At 41.7% G+C, this 18,996-nt stretch overlaps 5 protein-coding genes across 5 annotated transcripts; 3 read left to right on the top strand and 2 right to left on the bottom strand.

Annotated features, from left to right (window-relative positions):
• Window positions 1–407, top strand: K441DRAFT_173472 (uncharacterized protein). Its single transcript, XM_067640329.1, has 2 exons — window positions 1–257; window positions 379–407. Exon 1 carries the CDS (start codon window positions 45–47, stop codon window positions 225–227), a length of 183 nt encoding a protein of 60 aa, XP_067502404.1. The 5' UTR covers window positions 1–44; the 3' UTR covers window positions 228–257; window positions 379–407.
• Window positions 408–2,800: 2,393 nt separating this feature from the next.
• On the bottom strand, window positions 2,801–3,977 carry K441DRAFT_614074 (Diaminopimelate epimerase-like protein). The gene is made up of 2 exons (XM_067645663.1): window positions 3,926–3,977; window positions 2,801–3,866 (listed from the first exon to the last, which is right to left on the bottom strand). The coding sequence occupies exon 2, from the start codon at window positions 3,853–3,855 to the stop codon at window positions 2,929–2,931; it is 927 nt and encodes a 308-aa protein (XP_067502403.1). The 5' UTR covers window positions 3,856–3,866; window positions 3,926–3,977; the 3' UTR covers window positions 2,801–2,928.
• Window positions 3,978–4,121: 144 nt separating this feature from the next.
• On the top strand, window positions 4,122–5,795 carry K441DRAFT_614073 (uncharacterized protein). Its single transcript, XM_067645662.1, has 2 exons — window positions 4,122–4,636; window positions 4,706–5,795. Exons 1-2 carry the CDS (start codon window positions 4,154–4,156, stop codon window positions 5,519–5,521), a joined length of 1,299 nt encoding a protein of 432 aa, XP_067502402.1. The 5' UTR covers window positions 4,122–4,153; the 3' UTR covers window positions 5,522–5,795.
• A 1,392-nt stretch (window positions 5,796–7,187) lies between these two features.
• Window positions 7,188–8,673, bottom strand: K441DRAFT_662580 (putative TrkA-N domain dehydrogenase). The gene has a single exon (XM_067649065.1). It carries the CDS (start codon window positions 8,362–8,364, stop codon window positions 7,678–7,680), a length of 687 nt encoding a protein of 228 aa, XP_067502401.1. The 5' UTR covers window positions 8,365–8,673; the 3' UTR covers window positions 7,188–7,677.
• Window positions 8,674–8,796: 123 nt separating this feature from the next.
• On the top strand, window positions 8,797–10,424 carry K441DRAFT_697608 (FAD/NAD(P)-binding domain-containing protein). Its single transcript, XM_067652995.1, has 2 exons — window positions 8,797–9,009; window positions 9,067–10,424. The coding sequence occupies exons 1-2, from the start codon at window positions 8,959–8,961 to the stop codon at window positions 10,273–10,275; spliced, it is 1,260 nt and encodes a 419-aa protein (XP_067502400.1). The 5' UTR covers window positions 8,797–8,958; the 3' UTR covers window positions 10,276–10,424.
• The last annotated feature ends 8,572 nt before the right edge of the window (window positions 10,425–18,996 follow it).

Raw genomic sequence — 18,996 nt, 5'->3', positions numbered from 1 at the left:
TGCGCTTGCTGTGAGTATCGCGGTGTTAAAAGGAATCCACGCAGATGCGTCTAACAATAATCGGGCATTGTCTATGCTCAATGCTATCTGCGCTGCTGTTTTTCTTGTACTCGCTATACCGTGGTCTGTCATGGAAAAGAGACGGCCTGGCTAAATCGTCTCTGCTGGTACGAGCCTTCTTACAGTGGGCTTTCGGAACGTCTACAAGGCCGGGAGCCACATTTTAAGACTAAAACAAACCCTAACGTGCTTCACCGGTATGTCCAATACCAAAGCCTCCCTTGTCCCATATCTGACCAACTCAGGCTTCTTCCTGTTGGGAGATTCGATCAACACTATATTTTAGTGGTGACGACGCTACAGAATGAAGTACTGTAGTATCCTATGACAGCACCATTCTAACCTACATGCTTCTGTTCTGCCCCATACTGGCTCGAGCCTCGTTCCGGAAAATTCCTGCGTCATACCGGAACAAATCGTCTTCAAAAAGGAACGATTCGTGTATCGGTTTTATCGTCTTAATTCCGGAACAATTGCTTCATTCCGGAAAAGATCTTCAAAAGATCAGGCCAATTATAAGGTGGTACAGCAGCGCATGGCTATGCACGAATCGTGAAGCTCTTTGAAATATATTATACTAATGACTTCGGTTTTCTTCCCCTCTTAATCTAATTGGTAAATCGTTATCGCATAGCGTCCAAAACAGCCTCAAATTACCCCAACTATACGTACACGACGTTGCCAAAACGGCTAGTTGATAAGCCTAAGTTTAGTGGTTCGTTTATATTTTATAACTAAGTCCAAGGTATTTCTCGTGGAGCCTCCTAAGGTGTTGATTTTCTTGTTACAATTACCCGATTAGGACTAGCGCAGGGGCTCCAAAAGTCGAACTTCAACGTCTGTCAAATTTTCTCATTCGTCCTTCCTTATTTACCGCCTCTACGCACGACTCAATTATATCCTCAACAAGATGCACGTCTTATCTGTAAGTTCTAAATATATATTAACTTGATTGCCAGCTTGAATCTAACACCAGCAATAGCAATATCAACCTCCGCGACAACCTCCGCGACAACCTCCGCGACCACCTCCGCACCTAATGCAATTGCCTCTCCTACCGCAAACGACTCCTACAACGTCTCTCACGCTATTCCTGCCTTCTCAGTTATAGTAAAGCCTGCCTTTGCTAAGTATCTAGAAGGAACCAGAGTTAACTAGCCTCCTGCAAGAGGCCATAGAAGGCTTGCTAATACTTAGCTTAGCGCTTAATTAAAGCGAGCCCAATGGGAGACCTTATCGCAAAGTCCTATACTACCTTAATCAATAATGGCAAATAGAGAAGGTAATCAATTAAGCCCACTATAAAGGCTGCGCAAGGCGAAGGAAAGGAAGACCATAGAGCGAGCAAGGTTAGCGCAACTAGGAGAAATCTAGATCGCAATCGCGCCAAACCTAAATAGGCAATCAGTCTACGGCCGGTAGAACCTCAGGGCCCGGTTTTTGAGAAATCTTAGTAAGATTGGAGCTTTGTAAGATTTTTAATTTTTGGTGTCGGGGAACGCAATCGATCACCCCCTACCCAACTAGCTTCCACCACTTGTAGGCTATATCTATAACGCGGAAAAGCCTTTAAATACACTGATTAATCGCAGCGTAATCTGGTTTAGACGGAATTTAATAATATTAGTGGTTAGAGGGGGGTAGTAAAATTTGATCTCTAGAGCCTTATAAAATCTCGTTAGAAAATTAAGATCTTATATTTTTATCCTAAATATGCTCCACCAGATGATCACTTGTAATATCAAGGATATATTATTACTTATTTTACGCCTAAAACCAATATTTATAACCATTGACTGCATAGTACTTCCTAAATCTGCTTATAGAAATAGCCAAAATCTAATAAAAAGCTCCACCAAAAGCTCCACCAAAAGCTCTACCAAAAGCTTCATATAGCTTCAAATATGGTATCAAATCTTTTCCGGAATGACGCAATTGTTCCGGAATCAAGACGATAAAACCGATACACGATTTGTTCCTTTTTGAAGACGATCTATTCCGGTATGAAGCAGAAATTTTCCGGAACGAGCCGTGTGCCGGTATGGGGCAGAACACTTCTTACTCAAGTTTCTGCGCCGTGATAAGCTCCTATGGCTGGCTAAAAATCCAGTAAAGATTCAAACTAGGCACCAAAACCATGTTCAACGCCACTGCAGTTTTGACCACCGCGTGCTCAGTGTGGGGTATGATCGGAAATTGCACTCAGAAATTTGGATTTCATAAAATTTGTGAATTTTGGTTCTTTCAGGTCTATTGGGGTCTCTCCTTAAGTCCGTTCTGCAGCTATTCAAACACAATGGTACAACACCCAGCTCTCTCCACGGCACCCTGCTGATCTCAGGTTCTGGTAGCTGTCTCAACCCACGCTCCGAGGGAAAGAAGTTCTCTTCTTTTCCTTCTTCGGAATTGTTGGCACAACATCGTCGTTCATAGGCCCCTTCGTTCCCAGTGCCATTATCGGAACCCCGAACAACAACAACTCGGCTCCGTTCTATTTTCTCTTCGCATTGAGTATCGTCAGGTATCTTGGCATTTTGTTCTTTGTCGACATGGAGAAAAGCCAGATTGAGCAGCAGAAATTTCTCGAGGATGAGCGGAAAGTGAGACAGCACCTAGAGAACGTGGTTTCGCGATCTTCAACTTCCTATCATTAGAGACTCTTATCTCTCCTGCAATTCAATATCTCAGCACTAAGTTTCAATAATTCGCTCAGTTGGCTGATGGATGAATGAGAAAGCTGCATGGCATTGGCGTCGGAAGGATTGTATTTTACTGCCAAAAATCCTTAACATCACCTCCCCGTATCTTTTTGCATATATCATCACATTTTCCAGGTAATTCTATTAGGTTCGCGGCCTTAGCTTCGTCTTATACCTCAACGGCCCCCTCCATAACCTTCACGGCGCTCCCGCTCAACATGATCTCCTTTACCCCATCTCCGCTTTCGTTTCTCGTCACACACACCCCAATTACGCTCTCCCTTCTCATTTCCACCCCTTGTGTGATAATATACTCAAATGGTCCCTTTCCCAAAGCCTTCTCTTCTTGTAACGCAAGCCACCCGGCCAATGCACTAGCCGCACTACCTGTTGCTGGATCCTCTCTGGACCCGTGCATTCTTGTTCGGAAGATCCTCCGTCCAGCATCATTTCGAGGTAATTCAACGTACCAATAAGTACCCGTAAACCCAACGCACCAAGGCCCGGCGTCCATCAATCCGCCAGCAGCTGGATCGTACGGATAGCCCGGCTTAAGGTTGCAGGTGCCGTATTTTTCTAGGCCGCCTAGGTCAGGGAGAGATGCTAGAATAAAAGCCATTCCTTTTACGATAGATACCACTGGATAAGAAGTTTCCTTGATGTCCGGAGAGATTGTTGTGACCAGTTTGGCAGCATGAACATGTATGTCGTGCGGTATTGCCGCGATGACTTTGCCATCATCTGATGGAAAAATAGGAATAGGTCCGGCTTTGGTGAGGAGTGACTTTACGTGTTTATTTCGGAGATAGTTGAGCAGAAAAAAAGTGCTGCCAATGGTTGGATGTCCCGCGAAAGGTACTTCCGCGATGGTGGTAAAAATATCAATCGGAATCACTCCCGCTCCGGGGTCTTGTTCATGAAGGAAGACTGTTTCTGAGATGTTGAACTCGGTTGCAATTGCTTGCTTCTGGGCTTGGGTGAGGTTGGCCCTGTACTGCGAAGGAATGATAACAATGGCTACTGGATTGCCGCTGTAACGAGTTGATGTGAAGACATCAAGAATTACAAAGGAGAGCTTCATTGCGAAGGTTTTCATGGAAGAGCAACCTAGGGATAGGGATTAGCAATATATGTCCAAAACGACTAAGTCATCTGTTAGGACATACTATTATCATGTGGGTGTGGTTATAATATAATCCATTGTAAATTAGAAAATCCTGATGAGTCGTTGATCCGGGCTGCCTCGGGCAGAAATCTAACCAGTCGGACAATCATTTTGACGATCTGTACACCTTCGCTCGCACCCGCCTCTCTCAATCATCATGGATTCAACCCAAATTTCTGCAAGGCGGCAGCGTCCACGGCCTATCCGGTCCTGCTTGCAGTGCCGGCGCATGAAGGCAAAATGCGATCGGCTCCTACCCTGCGGTCGTTGCGTTCGGATCGGTGCCTCTAGGGAGTGCTCCTACAATGATACTAGACATCCCAGACATTACACGCGCCCTTCAGAAACCTTGGCCAATAGCTCTGATGCGGAGCATATTTCTACCGGTCATGAAGCAAACTCACCGATCCAGAACGGACTTTCGGCTGATGCGACTAAAACAGCCAATGCGTCCAATTCATTCTCAAATTCTGAACCGACCGCCGCGGGGGTGCCTCCAACTACCTTGATTGATTTGTGCTCTCGGGTCGAAAAGCTCGAGGAGGCTTTTCAAGACCTAATAGATAAAGAGCTACCAGACAGTGAAACTAGCGCAGCTAGCTCTGGTTTTGCTGTCAGGCTACATCCCATGAAGACATCCGGTATCCTTGATTTTAAGGGTTTAAGATCACGTTATTACAGCCGTACTCATTGGATTACCCTTTTTCGGCGAGTAAGTCTTTAAGTCACCTGCTTCATGGGAGTGGCGAGCTGGGTGACGAACGGGTACTAATGTGGTTAGTTCAACGAAGCTGTAACAATTATGCAGCATGTTATGAAAGATTCTATTGTTCCTCCTCTAATTAAAGAAGTTCAGACATTGCAAAAACGGGCTTTTTCTAAGAGAAGAAAAGTAGCAAACGTCGAGACCTACCGAGAGCCTACAAGTACCATTGCCAAGTTGCTTGAAATCTTGCCTACTCAAGTGTTGTGTGAGAAACTCATCAATATTTACTTTGATACATGGGAAAGTACATTCAGGGTCCTGCATCGTCCGTCATTTCTCGACACTTTGCATGCGTTTTGGGATCTACCTCTTGAAGACAAGATAAAGTTCCATGGGTTGATTCCACAGCTGGTAGCTGTACTTGCTGTTGCGTGCTCAGCTACTTCCGGCATCTTAGCGGGCTCCATCTCTGATAGTGCGTGGTCAAATACGGCTTGCGACTCCTTGAATTTCTGGTTATTTGGTCTTCCACGTAAAGATCAGAACGAGATGAGTACTCTGCAAACTAACTGTCTTCTCGTTCTTGCTATGCAACTTAATATGTACCCACCTGACAAGATTTGGAACGCCACGGGTTCTCTTGTCCGCTCAGCGATGAGTATGGGACTTCACATCGACCCGGAGTCATCTGATTTATCTAGGCTCCAAAAAGAAATAAGGCGAAGACTCTGGTCAACCATACTCGAATTTGATCTCCAAGCATCCCAGACTGTCGGCATGGCACCGTACGTTCATGCCGATACGTTCACCTCAGAAATACCTGCAAATTTGACGGATTCTGACCTCAGAGCCGTTCATAATGTACCTCAACGAGACAGTTCGGTCCAGTGATCTACTTGGACTGGAGCTATCCTGGAGCGCCATATGGATTGCCCAAACTTCTGGAGCTGGATCGCTTGATTTTATTGGTGGACTGGACTGGATCTGGGCTTGTGGAGGCTCCTGGCGCTCCAGTTCCATTCCTTATTCAGACGTAAGGCTGATCAGGATAGGACGCTAAGGAGTCAATGCGGGTGGTGGCGGCCAATCAGTGACTTTTGTAGTATTACACCGTCTCAAAAGACGGTTTATTGCCGTAGAATTAAAGGGTTACCCTCCTGTCGCCCCTGCTACATACTACTTATTAATTTAGTGCTACCATGGCCGCTGAACGAACTCGCCCACCAGCGACGAATTAATCCAGTATTGCGCGCTTCTCGCTCTATTACAGTTAATCTGACCTCGCCCGCTTCGCCCTTAACGTACTCGCTCCTATAAGCGACGAATGCGAACGCCTGTTTAGTAGTTATAAGATATTGGTAGGGGGGGTACTTAGGCAGTCTCCTTGAACTCAGCGACGTGCACGTGATAGGTCACGTGACAGCATATGGGCCATCTTCTCGGGCTAGATACGGAGGATGATGATAAGGAGGTTCTGGCGATGATAGAGCGTGCTGGCAGTAAGGACGGATGTGACGATAAGGATGAGGGCAACGATGAGGACGTATTTAAGACGATTGAGACCTTTAAGGAGTAATATAAACGATTTAGGCCGAATTTAGTACGTCTGCATACTTCCTACTATAACACCAAAAGGACGCCAAGACTTACTATAAATAGTATATGGATTGTATGGCGCTCCTGGAGCCAAATCGCGATAGAACTGGAGTGGACTGGATTTAAGCCCGGATCCAGTCCAGTCCAGTCCAAGTAGATCACTGGTTCGGTCGATATATCCACGGATATCTCATCCCAGAATGTACTAGCAAGCTCACTTCGATTGAGGCTGGAGATTGCATCCCTTCTTGGCCGAGCTGAACTTCAAAAGCAGGACATTCAGAATCTCTTACGCAAGCGAGAGCTCATCGAAGAAGCGATACATAGTATTTCTCCCATACTAAGAATCGAGCAAAGCACAAATGAAAGTGAACGCCCAAGACGACAGTTTGCGTATGCCCTGGTGTATATGTCTCTCATCAGATCTCTGTTCTCAGTAAGCATTTTTCTTACCTCTGATCCAGGTGAGAGTGTAGGTGAGAAACAACAACAGAACTGTCTTCAGTGTGCCCTGTTAGTCCTTTCTATCTTTGATGAGGTTAGCTCAAGCGGACTGAGTAAAGATACTGGAAACACCCCCAAATTCGGTGACATCTTCTCGTTACTTTTTTGGAGCGACGTTTATGCTGCCATATTGACCCTTAGCCTGGAGGTTAAGAGATCGAGTATCGAAAGCGGCTCGACCATAGTTGGATCTTACAGCTCTTCAGTGTCTAATAGAAGATTTCTCGCATGGCCGAAGACCACTATCGTACGTACTGCCGAAGTCGGGATCGAAGCTCTCTTACGAAGACCTAACCATCCGGCGGCGGATCTTAAGAATGTTTCGAGGCTTTCCTTTGCCCTACAGTCAGCCATGACAAGCAGTAGCCTCGAAGAAAAAGTTCGAAGGAGTAAGGAGGGTATGTTAAAGGTCCTTGATGATTACAAACGATTCTTCACGAAAAGCGATTCCACCGCTGCGGAGAGTAACTTCGAATTAGCATTTGTAAGACAATTTTGCATAGGATTATCCAGAACAAGACTAACCGCCCTTACAGCAATCTCGTACAAGTGTTTCTAGTGAAGACCAGTTTATGGAGGTAAGAATAAATGCCCATCGGCCCAAGAGCCCTTTAATAGTGTTTAAGGATGAGACGCTCAATAAAATCCAACTTTTCCTTAGCGTCCATCTTTCTGTACGTCAACATCTACTAAAAATTCTAGGGGCTTGATTCCAACTTTGATACTGTTTTCTTCGATTATAACTTCGACCACTCTACTACCGACTTCTTCTCGCTGGAAATCTAGCGCAACACTTGGACCTCTGCGCGTTCTCCATTTCTAGATCTAAAGCAATATCGCTCCAACAAAAAGTGGACATCCTCGTTTTCTATCACCCTACAATTTAGCAAAAACCTGCGATTCTCTAAATAAAATCGTACCAATGAAGACACAGTAGCAGCGGCCTCTCAGTTGCTAATAACTGGTGTACTCCTGTCCCATTGATCACTGCCGACAGCATCTACCAAGAATCCTGCCACACTCTTCCTCGTAATCTTGGAAAAGATACCCACACCTTCTCCAAGATTCCCAGATATCTTGACAGGTTTCCCATCTCCTTCAGCCAGCATCACCGGTCTCGCCAACACATAATCCACGCCCGCGACCTTTACCTCCTCATCCACCAAATTATGGTCTTCAAATTGATAGGCCATGTTTGATTTCCGGAACAGCAACTGCAACGTACAATTCAGATTCTTGAACGAATCTGCCACTCCAAATGCTGACATGATTACAAGCTTCTTGGTATCATACTCTTTCATCAACTCAACAGCGTTGGCACATGAGTCGGCCATCATCCGCGGGGGCGTCACCGGTTTAGAAAACGGACTGTCGCTAGCGAGGCGAGCGTTCAGCGTAACTATTACGGCTTCAGGCGTATTTTGCAAGTCCTGGGTGAATGCGGATGCGACGTCGTCTTTGGAGGTTGGGCTCCCGCGGACGAGTGTAAGATCGGGTCGAGACTCTGGAGTTTCCAGAGCAGAAGGGTTGCGGACGAGAGCCGTGACTTTATAGCCTCGAGAAAGAGCTTCGTTAATTACGAGTTGGCCAGTGCGACCACTGCCTCCCAGGACTAAAATGCGTTTCCCGGACATGGAGTCGGATTGGCAGTCTGAAGGCGGGAAAGAGAAAAGAAAGAAGGATTGACGATTATATGAATGAATTAGCAAGAGGTCCTCTTTTTAATCAGAAAATTGTCCGTAGCAACGGTGATTTATTCCTCCTGTTTGAAATAGAGATACGGTCCTGCGGACTGGAGTTGAGTTGCTTTCGTGTTGTGCGAAAGTGAGAGGTTGCAATAAAAGAATTTCAAAATTTTAATTTTATATAGAATGCAATCGAATTTGGTTGGTAGCATACAGCTCTGGGGTACGAATACCCTCTGGCGAGTGTGCTATTGCGATTTATATGCTTTTTGGTGGAAAGTTCATGTCCGAGCCCAAACGGCTTTGGGCCGGAGCCGGAACGGTCGACAAACGGACGCGAGCCGGTCGAGTGATGGTCCTGTCGTAAGCAACACCATATGTGATAGTAAGTGCAATATATTTAAAGGGCATAGTCCCAGCACATAAGATGTTCAAATCAGTTATCCAACCAAAGAATCAAATCATTTCTCTGTCCAGAGCCTAGACCTCAAATCTCTCTTGCAATCGAAACTGTCATTTAACTACCCTGTCCAAAGTTTCAAAATGCTCCAAACACCACCAAAGAATGTCGCTATCATCGGAGCTGGCCTAGCTGTAATAATTCTCTGGTAGATATATTTCTCGTGTTCAAAATGCTAACAAAATTTCTAGGGTATGTGCCTTGCCATCGAGCTCCACAAGCGTTCAATTCAAAGTACTATTTACGAACTTCGCAACCCAACGCGTCTGACTGCAGGAGCACTCATGCTCTCTCCCAATGCAATCCGTATTATGGAAGATATTGGACTCTATCGGCGTGTCAAAGATCAAGGATACCTTTTTGAAAGTATTGCGTTCAAGGACGCCGACGAGAAAACCACAGGAGTTTACTATCTCGGGCATGAAAAGCTTTACGGGTACCAGTGCCTCAGATTACACCGACAAGTCCTTCTTGACGAGCTCAAAGATATACTCCAAGAAACCAACATCCCCATCGTATATGGCAAGAAATTCTCGAGCATCATCAGCGAGACATCCGAGAGCGTCACTTTCAGTTTCGAAGATGGCACCACTGCGACCGCCGATATGCTCACCGGAGCAGATGGGATCCACTCCACTGTACGTCGCTATATCGCACCGGGAACCACAGCAAACTTCTCGGGGCTCCTCGCCCTAACCTGCGCCTTGCAGAAGAAAGACGTGCGTTTCCCGAGCATTGAGGGCGAAGACGAATACCATCTCCCCGTCGCCATCAACGGCAAGCCAGGACAATTTGTTATGGCGCCGCAGAGCACCGATGGCGAAGAGCTCCTTGCCGGAACACAGATCCCATACCCGGAGCAAGACCGCGCAGGCTGGGCGCGCCTCGCCGCCGACAAGGACGAGCTCCTGCGCCTAATGCGGAAAGATTACGAGCGCTGGCCTGAGACGGTAAAGTCGGCTCTTGACAGTGTGCCTAAAGAGAGTATGTTTGACTGGCCTTTCTACACTATGCCGAAACTTCGTTCCTGGGTTTCTGCAGAAGGGAGAGTCGTCATTCTTGGTGATGCTGCGCATGCGGTGCCGCCGGCAGCGGGCCAAGGCGCGAGCCAGGCATTTGAAGATGCGCATACGTTGGCGATGTTGCTAGAGAGGGTATTAGAGAAGGCGGGTTTGCAGGATGCGTTGAGATTTTGGAATGATAAGAGGCAGAAGAGGATTGATGAGGTGGTTAAGCTGACGCTGAAAATAAACAATATGAGATTGCCGCAGGAGCAGAGGGAGAAGCTTGCGGAAGAGGATATCTCACTTTCGGATGAGGGGGGGCAGCTGGCGTGGCTGTATGGGGTTGATATTGGAAGAGAGTTCTCAGACTGGGTCGAGGAGAGGACTGCAAATTAATATTGAGAAGGGTGGAAAAGTTATCTGGTTAGAAGGATTGTGAACTAGTTCGAGATATTACAGGTTGCTTAGATTCAATACTATCTTGGAAATTTGGTTTGGTAGATTTGTTTGGTAGATTTGTTTGGAGCTCTTAGAGAAGCACGCTGCTCTTCGCAACAATTAACGTCTTCTTGAAACTTAGAACATTCATAATGATAATAGTGCCATGTACTCACTAAGATAGTTTTGACTTCTGGTGTATTACTTACGGGTTTCAGAGTTAACTGCAAAAACAGTTTTATTGTAGACTAAATATATCAATAATTTTTATGCGTTGAAGTCCATAACGAGTCTTCCGGCAACCTGACCTTTCTTTAGCTTTTCTACTGCCTCCGGAAGCTGAGCTAAAGGAAAAATTTCATATATTGGTTTCAGTAAACCCTGATTAGCGAGCTAAACCCGTCCTTTAAAAAAGGATCTGGACGGAGTTTTTGTCGACCTGAATCGAAGTTCCTTACTACCATCGTAATACTGTCTAACGACCTAGATCGTCTATACGAACTATATCTCAGTTGTCTCGTATCTTGAGCTTATATGTCTTATCAAACGTCTCATTACCTGTTTCTCTTAACTATGACCTACTACATGATGACGTCGTCGTTATTGTATTTAGACCTACCTAATGTATATAAGAGAGCTTCTAGAGCCCTCTTTAATAAACAGAGTTTTTATTCCTAATTGTCCGTTTAACAGTTATAAGCCCGGGCCGTTTACTATATTATCTTTAATTCCAAAGCCTTTATTCCTATTAATTTTAATTATTATCTTAATTATAGATAACTACCCACAATGACTTCTTAATAAGAAACCCCTCCCGTTATTATATTATCCGTTATCCTTATAAGCCTAAATAATTAGGACGAATAGATTAAGGTTATTAAGTTAAAAGCAAATAATAATCGTCTCTAGAAGTATATTAACCTATTAACACCTAAGACCGATCTGCCACAGCTTAAAGAACCTATTTGTGCTTTACCTAAGGATACTAATAGCTAGGGGAAGATAAAGCTCGCGGACCTAGATAAGGAGGAGAAGGAGGAGCTTTATACGCTTAAAGCTGACTATAGGGACAATATAAAGCTATACAGAAAACAGCTATTAGCTCTTAATACGTTACGCAGCCACATTCTAAGCTCCATCTCACATATCTACCTCATCTACACGTTTAAATACACCACCACCTATAACGTCTTAGTATCTCTTAAGAAGAGAATTACTCTAACTAACCACGCCTAAAAGCTTTAAATAGCCACTTAATATATAAGGCTTAAGAAGGCGCCTTAGAACCAGAACTTTAAGGTCTAGTTATAAGAGTAGAAGAAGGTATATACTAAGTATAAGGAGCAAGCTCTACCTAAGGTAGATAGTAATCGTTTGGTAAAAGACTTCGCGTATATAGTTAAATTAATTACACTAAGCTAGTTAGAATATTAGAAGAATAAGCTTAATAAGCGTAAGTAGGAGAAGAAAACGCTTTCTACCTTTTTTAAACTGGTTAAAATATACTAAAACCACTATTATATGGACCTTGCCTAGAAGGGTAAAACCCTACAAGAAGGATCCTTTAAAATCACCTTTAAAGATAAGTCACTAAATTTAAAGCCTAAATTAAAACCTTAATTATCAGCAGATAAGCAGAAAAAGGAAAGGCAACTACCGCTAGAGTGCCTATGCGGAAAATATTACTACTTTAATAAGTGCTAGTATATCGTAGAGTTAATTCCTTGCCTATTATGGTTTAAACTAAGTAACAAAATTTAGAAGAAGGTAGATAAGAAGATTACTAATATAACGCCTAAAATTAAGGCTTGTATTAAGCAAATTAAAAAGGACAATTAAGCTAATAAGAAGGATAATTAAGCTAACAAAAAGCCAAAGGATGGCAACCAGTAGATGTAACGGCGCTATCGCACGTTACCTGCCAAATTCTGCCATATTCTGCCGACCTGCGATTGGCCCGCCTAAAGCTAGCGCCTTAGCGGCTCACCCTACATATTTATTTACATCGGTCCTAGCGACCCCTTTTTCCTTCTCTTTAGCTTAGTATCTTCGTAATATAGCATTCGTTTAAGCTTCGGTTTAGAGGCATTTATTTAAGCCGTAATATTATACTAAGCTCTCCCTACCTTGCCTAGGAAGGCCTTAATAATATCCCACCCTAAAGAAACTTTGTCTGCAATGACGCATTAACACGCTATACTTAGACACCAAAACAACTCTATATTACCTGGGAAGGCCTAGATAATATCCCACCTTATAAGCCAGACAGGACTAGACCTATACCCCCAGAATTAAAACTAAAGCGTATAATACCGACGAACCTTAGAAAGCCAACAATGGCACCTAAAGTAAGCTTATTTAAGAGAGCTGCCTCTACCTAAGAGGAACCTAAGATCCAATTAGGATTAGAAATTAAAGATAATAATAATATCGTAGACATACGCGAGTAGATTTGCGCCCTTATAGCCAGCTAGGAAGCTAATTGTCTTAAAGTAAGAAATATATAAGAGACCCTATAAGAGATCCTAGAAAGCCTTACGGCCCTATAAAATAGCCCAGCTTCCCTTTTTTAAAGCCTTAGCTGACCTATTTACTCTACTAAATATAATACACTAGGGAGTACGGATATAATAATAAAGTAATTAAAGTCCGTTAAGCTTTTTAACCCCCTACTACTATCTAATAGGATAGACCCTACCTTTAAGAATTAGAGGATTTAAGTATAAGGAAAGCTCCGTATTAACTATAACTATTTTCTTTCTAAAGAAGCTAAAATACTCTATCTTTTTAGTCAAACCATTAGGGACGCCTAACGGCACCTTTAAGCCAAGTTTAAGGACGACTTCCCTATCTAATTTATATCTATTAACGAGATAATACGGCACCTAGCGGCTATCTATATTAACCCGAATAAAGTACGGGATGCCTATTATAACTATAATTACCTAATAATAAAACCGAACTAACCCTTTACCAAATTTTAAACTTAATTCCTATACCTTATAGGAGAAGGCTAGGTTCCCCTTAAGAACTACTAATTAGACCTATATAATAAGCTAATAATCTAGCTATAAGAAAAGATCGCTGTAACCTTAGATAACCTACCAACCTATAAAAGACTTACAGCTTATTACCTATTATTAGACTTAAAACTAAAGCAGATTAACGCCCGCCCTAATTAACAGAAGCAACTCTATAATAATTAGAACTCGCTAGCTATACCTATAGGAGCTAGAGCAGGAAGATAAGTTATAACTACTCTTATACTAAAGGCGGTTATAACTACGCACCGGCGAGCCTCGCCCGACTAGCTATATACCACACTATTAACTAGTATTTACCGTAATACTCTAATTAACCCTGCCTTAGCTACGTGCTTTAACTATAATAAGTAAGGTTACTTTGTCTTATCCTACCTAGAGCTAAAGGATATAAGCGATATTAAGGAGATAGAGAAAGGAGAAACGTCCGATAAGTTAGGAAAAAAAGAACCCTAGGGAAAGACTCCCCCCTAGGGTACCCTATTAATCTTAAAGAGATTAATCTTAGTTAGTTAATAGGTGGAAAGCATTTTATGGTTTTATATATAGTATCTTAAAATAGATATAAAGTTAATATAACCGCCCTTATTAACACTAGAGCAAATAGCTTTGCCTTTATAAATACTGCCTATGTAAATAATATTGCTAAGTTTCTAAATGCAGAAGCTATCTAACTAGAGAAGCCTATTTAGGTAAAGGGCTATAACGGCTAAGCCGGTTAGCCCGTTACCTACGTCTTAAAGTTATATATNACTNTTAACNGANNACGCTAATACGGTATCCCCTTTTGCATTCTAGACCTAGGGTCCTATAATATAATCCTTAGACGAAAATAGATGTCCTATTTTAATATTTAGTTAAACGTATAAAAAAGACAGTTTATCTAGCCGGAGGATAGACTAAGGTTACCCTCCTTTATTAGGGAGATCCAAACTAACCGCAAGATACTAGCTGTAAGGGCTAACCCTACCTACTAGTAAAATATCCAGGCTTGTAACCTAGCCTTTACCTAAAAGGACACCCGCCGTGAAGCTGGAAAGAACTCTATATTAATAAAGATACTCTCCCAAAGCGCTATATTTAAAAAGGACTCTACGTATAAAAGCGGGATAGATAATAACGTAGATAATATCTAAATTATACAGATTTAACCGTTATGGAAAAGAACGTATTAATAGGATATAAGGGATAACCTTTAAAAGATACAATAGGAGCTAAAAGGAGTAATAATAACGCTAGTACCTTAGAAGTCCCTAAAGTCATATACGCCCCTATTATCAGTTAACCCCCCTACTGTAGATATCGCTGTAATTAGCGCTATAGCGTTCCACTTTAATATATACCGGAAGGATAATAAGGTCTTTATAATAAGCCTATATAAGATTAACCGAATTATTAATAATAGAGAGGAAAGGCCAGATAAGGAAACCAACAAGGAACTAATTAAACGCCTCCTTTCTACTATTTATATAGGCTACAAGGATACATTCTTAAAGGCGGCCTTAGATAAGTTACCCCCTTACCAGATATATAATTATAAGATTTAATTAAAGGCCAATAACTCGCTAGGCTATAGCCCCCTCTACTATTAATTAACGGATAAGCTAAAAGCAATAAAGCAGTACTTAATTAATAACCTGGATAAAGGGTTTATCGAGCTAAGTTAAGCCCCTTTTACTTCCCCTATCCTATTTATAAAAAAGCCTAATAGAGGCCTTCGTTTTTATATTAACTATTAGAAGCTAAACGCTATTACTTAAAAGGACTGGTATCCTATTCCTTTAATTAATAAGACCCTTACACGTCTAAGCTAGGTAAAGATCTTTACTAAACTTAATATCCGCCAAGCTTTCCACCAAATTAGGATAGACCCTACATCTAAAGATTTAACAACGTTCTATACCCGCTATAGTTCCTATAAATATAAAGTTTTTCCTTTTAGACTAATAAACGGACTAGCTACGTACTAAAGGTATATAAATAACGTTCTTTTTAATTACCTCAACGAATTCTACACGGCATACCTAGACGACATTCTTATATACTTAGACAATAAACTTAAGCATTAAGTTTATATTAAGAAGGTCCTAGAGAGATTACGGAACGCGGGCTTATAAGTTAATATTAAGAAATGCGAGTTTGGGGTAAAACGTATAAAATACCTCGGGTTTATCGTAACTATAAAAGGAATTAAGATCAACCCTAAGAAGGTAGAGGTAATCCGTAACTAGAAGCCCCCTTATATAGTAAAAGGAATCCAGTCCTTCCTTAGTTTTTATAATTTCTACCGCCAGTTTATCCGTAACTACGGAATTATAGTAAAACCTCTTATATAACTAACTAGGAAGGATACGCCTTTTATCTTTAATAATAGCTATATAAAGGCCTTTAAAGAGGTAAAGGATTGGCTTATCTCTTCCCTAATTCTTTATTACTATAACCTGGACCTTAAATTAATGCTAGAAACAGACGCCTTTAATAGGGTTATAGCGGGAATCCTATTACAGTTATATTTAGACGGCGAATGGTACCCTATAGCTTTCTTAAAGATAATAGACCCGGCTAAGTGTAACTATAAAGTATACAATAAAGAAATGCTAGCTATTATTTAATTACTCTTNTAATGGCGCGTAGAGCTTAAAGGTATAAACTCCTAGATTAAGATATATATAGATTATAAAGCCCTAGAGTACTTTATAACTATAAAGCAGCTTATAGGGTAATAAGCCTAGTAGGCCGAAATACTCTCCTAATTCTTTTTTATAATTATATATTATTCTAGTAAGCAAAACTCTAAGGCTAATGCCCTAACCTAAAGAGAATAAGATATAGGACCCTAGGATAAGCTAAAGACCCAATATTGGACGCGCGCCCTCCTCTATCTAGAATAGCTTAACCTGCGGATCCTTAAGGAGCTAGACTCCTAGCAAAACGAGCTAGCACTAATAGAGGAGTCCTTAGATAAGCTAATAGGGCTAATTAACCGCCTCCTAACTATAAACCGCACGGCTAACGCCCTAAGGGCCCTCTATAAATAAGCCGTAAAAGAAAACCCCGATTTTAAGATAGAGGAAGGATTGCTCCTATACTAAGAGCGGCTTATAATCCCTAACATTGATAATTTACGGACTAAACTAATCCGCGAAGCTTATTGCCAAGTCTCTATAGTATACCCTAGCAAGAATAAGACCCGTAAAATTATTAACTGCCGCTACTACTGGCCAAGAATAGTTGCGGATATTAATTAATATATACGGAACTGCGAAGACTGTTAGAGAGCTATAATCCCACAGGATAAGACCCTAGGACTACTTAAGCCACTTCTAATACTAGAGCGCCCTTAGCAGTATATCTCTATAGACTTCTATAAACTACTTAGGGACCGTAACAGATACGATATAGTTATAGTTATAGTTAACCGCTTTAGTAAACGCCCATTCTTAATTCTATGTCACAAGAACATTAATACCAAAGAGGCAGCCTGGCTATATGTCCATTACGTCTACCGAATTTACAGACTATTAGATACTATTGTATCCAATTATAGGCTATAATTTATATCGGCCTTCTAGAATAAATTTACCTAAATCTTAGGCATTAAGCTAAAGCTTTCTATAGCTTATTACCCCCAGATAAACGGTTAGATAGAGATTATAAATTAGTACCTAGACTAGAGGCTTAGGCCCTTTATTAACTATTTCTAGGATAACTGGTCTAAACTACTACCCTTAATAGACTACGCGCAAGCAACCCTACCCTATAACTCCACAGGGTTTGCCTTAATTCAGCTAGAAATGGGATACTTACCCCACATAAGCTTTAACTAGAAAAGGCCAGAAGAACCCCAGACTATATAAGAGAAGCTATCCTATACTAAGGCCCAACAGTACGCCAAATAATTAGAGGAGGCTTAGACGGTAGCCCGCGAAAACCTAGAAAAAGCTCAGAGGTTAATAGAACAGTAGGTGAACAAACACCGTTAAGAGCCCGATTTTACCCCTAGCGATATAGTCTAAGTTATAATAAGGAATTAAAGGACTAAACGACCTAGCCGTAAGCTGGACTACTAGATAGCAGGACTATATAAGGTTCTTAAGAAGATAGGCAACTTATACAAGATAAAGCTCCTAGACTTAATTAGGGTTCACCCTATTTTCTCGCTAAATAAGTTACGGAAAGCTACGAACGACCTATTGCCTAGACAAAAGAACGAGCCTCCCCTACTAGTTTAAGTAAACGGTGATAATAAATGGGAGGTTAATAAAATACTGGCCTATAAGATAGTACGGGGAGCGCTAAAATACCATATCTAATAGAAGGGCTACGATTCTGACCCAACCTAGTACCTTACGTGGAACTTTATAGGCTGCCCCTAGAAGCTTAAAGAATTCTATAATTAATACCCTAATGCGCCTAGACCCCCGAAGTACCTAGACGAATAGATAAAATACTAGTATAATAAAGACGATAAGTTACCGGAAGAATATAGGGACAAAAACGCCCTAAAGCCCTAATACAGCTGTCTGCCAAATTCTGCCATATTCTACCGTTTTCTGCTAGTACCGTAAAATTTCAGATATCCAGGAACTTTAACCGCCGGTTAAAGTTATCTAATTGGTCAGATCCGTGCTAAGACTTTTAGCGGCTACTCTTTCTAGCCTAGTGCTTCCACTTAGCCCACAATCGCCCTTTATACTTAGTTAGGACGGACTTATGTCCCCTTTATCTCCTTATCTTATATTTTTATAATCCTATGTTTATAAGCCTAGTGCTACTCTATTTTTTCTAACTAAGCCTAAGGGCAGGCTTTCTTTTAAAGAGGGGGGTGATGTAACGGCGCTATCGCACATTACCTGCTAAATTCTGCCATATTCTGCTAACCTATAATTAGCCCGCCTAAAGCTAGCGCCTTAGCGGCTTACCCTATATATTTGTTTACATCGGTCCTAGCGACCCCTTTTTCCTTCTCTTTAGCTTAGTATCTTCGTAATACAGCATTTGTTTAAGCTTCGGTTTAAAGGCATTTATTTAAGCCGTAATAGTAGAGCTCTTAAGAGCCCTATAAAAACTTTACAGTTTATTATATAGGAGCCAATAACATAGCTTCTAATTACAAGCTTTATAATAGTGTAATTCTTAACTTAGGAATAAGCCTATACGTCTTTAACAATAGAGCTAGGTTTATTAGCGATATTAAGCCTATATTAAAACGCGTCTATATAGGCTCGTATATAGAAGAAATTATAGGCTATAGTATAGCTATAGTTACAATTAACAACCTAAAAGGGAAGAGATAGATACAACTCTTAGGAGCAGCCTTTATACTAGGCTTCTATACTAACTTAGTATATCTTAATAAGCTTAATAATAAGGGAGTCTACTAGAATAATAAAGAGAACACTTTCTGTTGGTACCAATTTAATGGTATAAGTGAGTCGTGTTTAGGGGCACGAAATACGTATAGTATCGTATGCTTATTTAGACGGTGGTAACTGACTCTTGTATTGAAGCAGACTACGTAGTCTATATACTAATGCGACCTCCCCCTAATTAGTTAGTGCTTTAGGGGTGCACTAGACGCGTAAGTGGGTGGTTGGTGCACCGAACGCGTAAACGCGTACTCGACGTACCGTACGCG

This window comes from Cenococcum geophilum (genome assembly GCF_001692895.1).
Source record: "Cenococcum geophilum 1.58 unplaced genomic scaffold K441scaffold_30, whole genome shotgun sequence".
NCBI classification, from domain to species: domain Eukaryota; kingdom Fungi; phylum Ascomycota; class Dothideomycetes; order Gloniales; family Gloniaceae; genus Cenococcum; species Cenococcum geophilum.
Note: the sequence above shows the minus strand (reverse complement) of the source record. Positions and strands in the feature narration are given on the sequence as shown.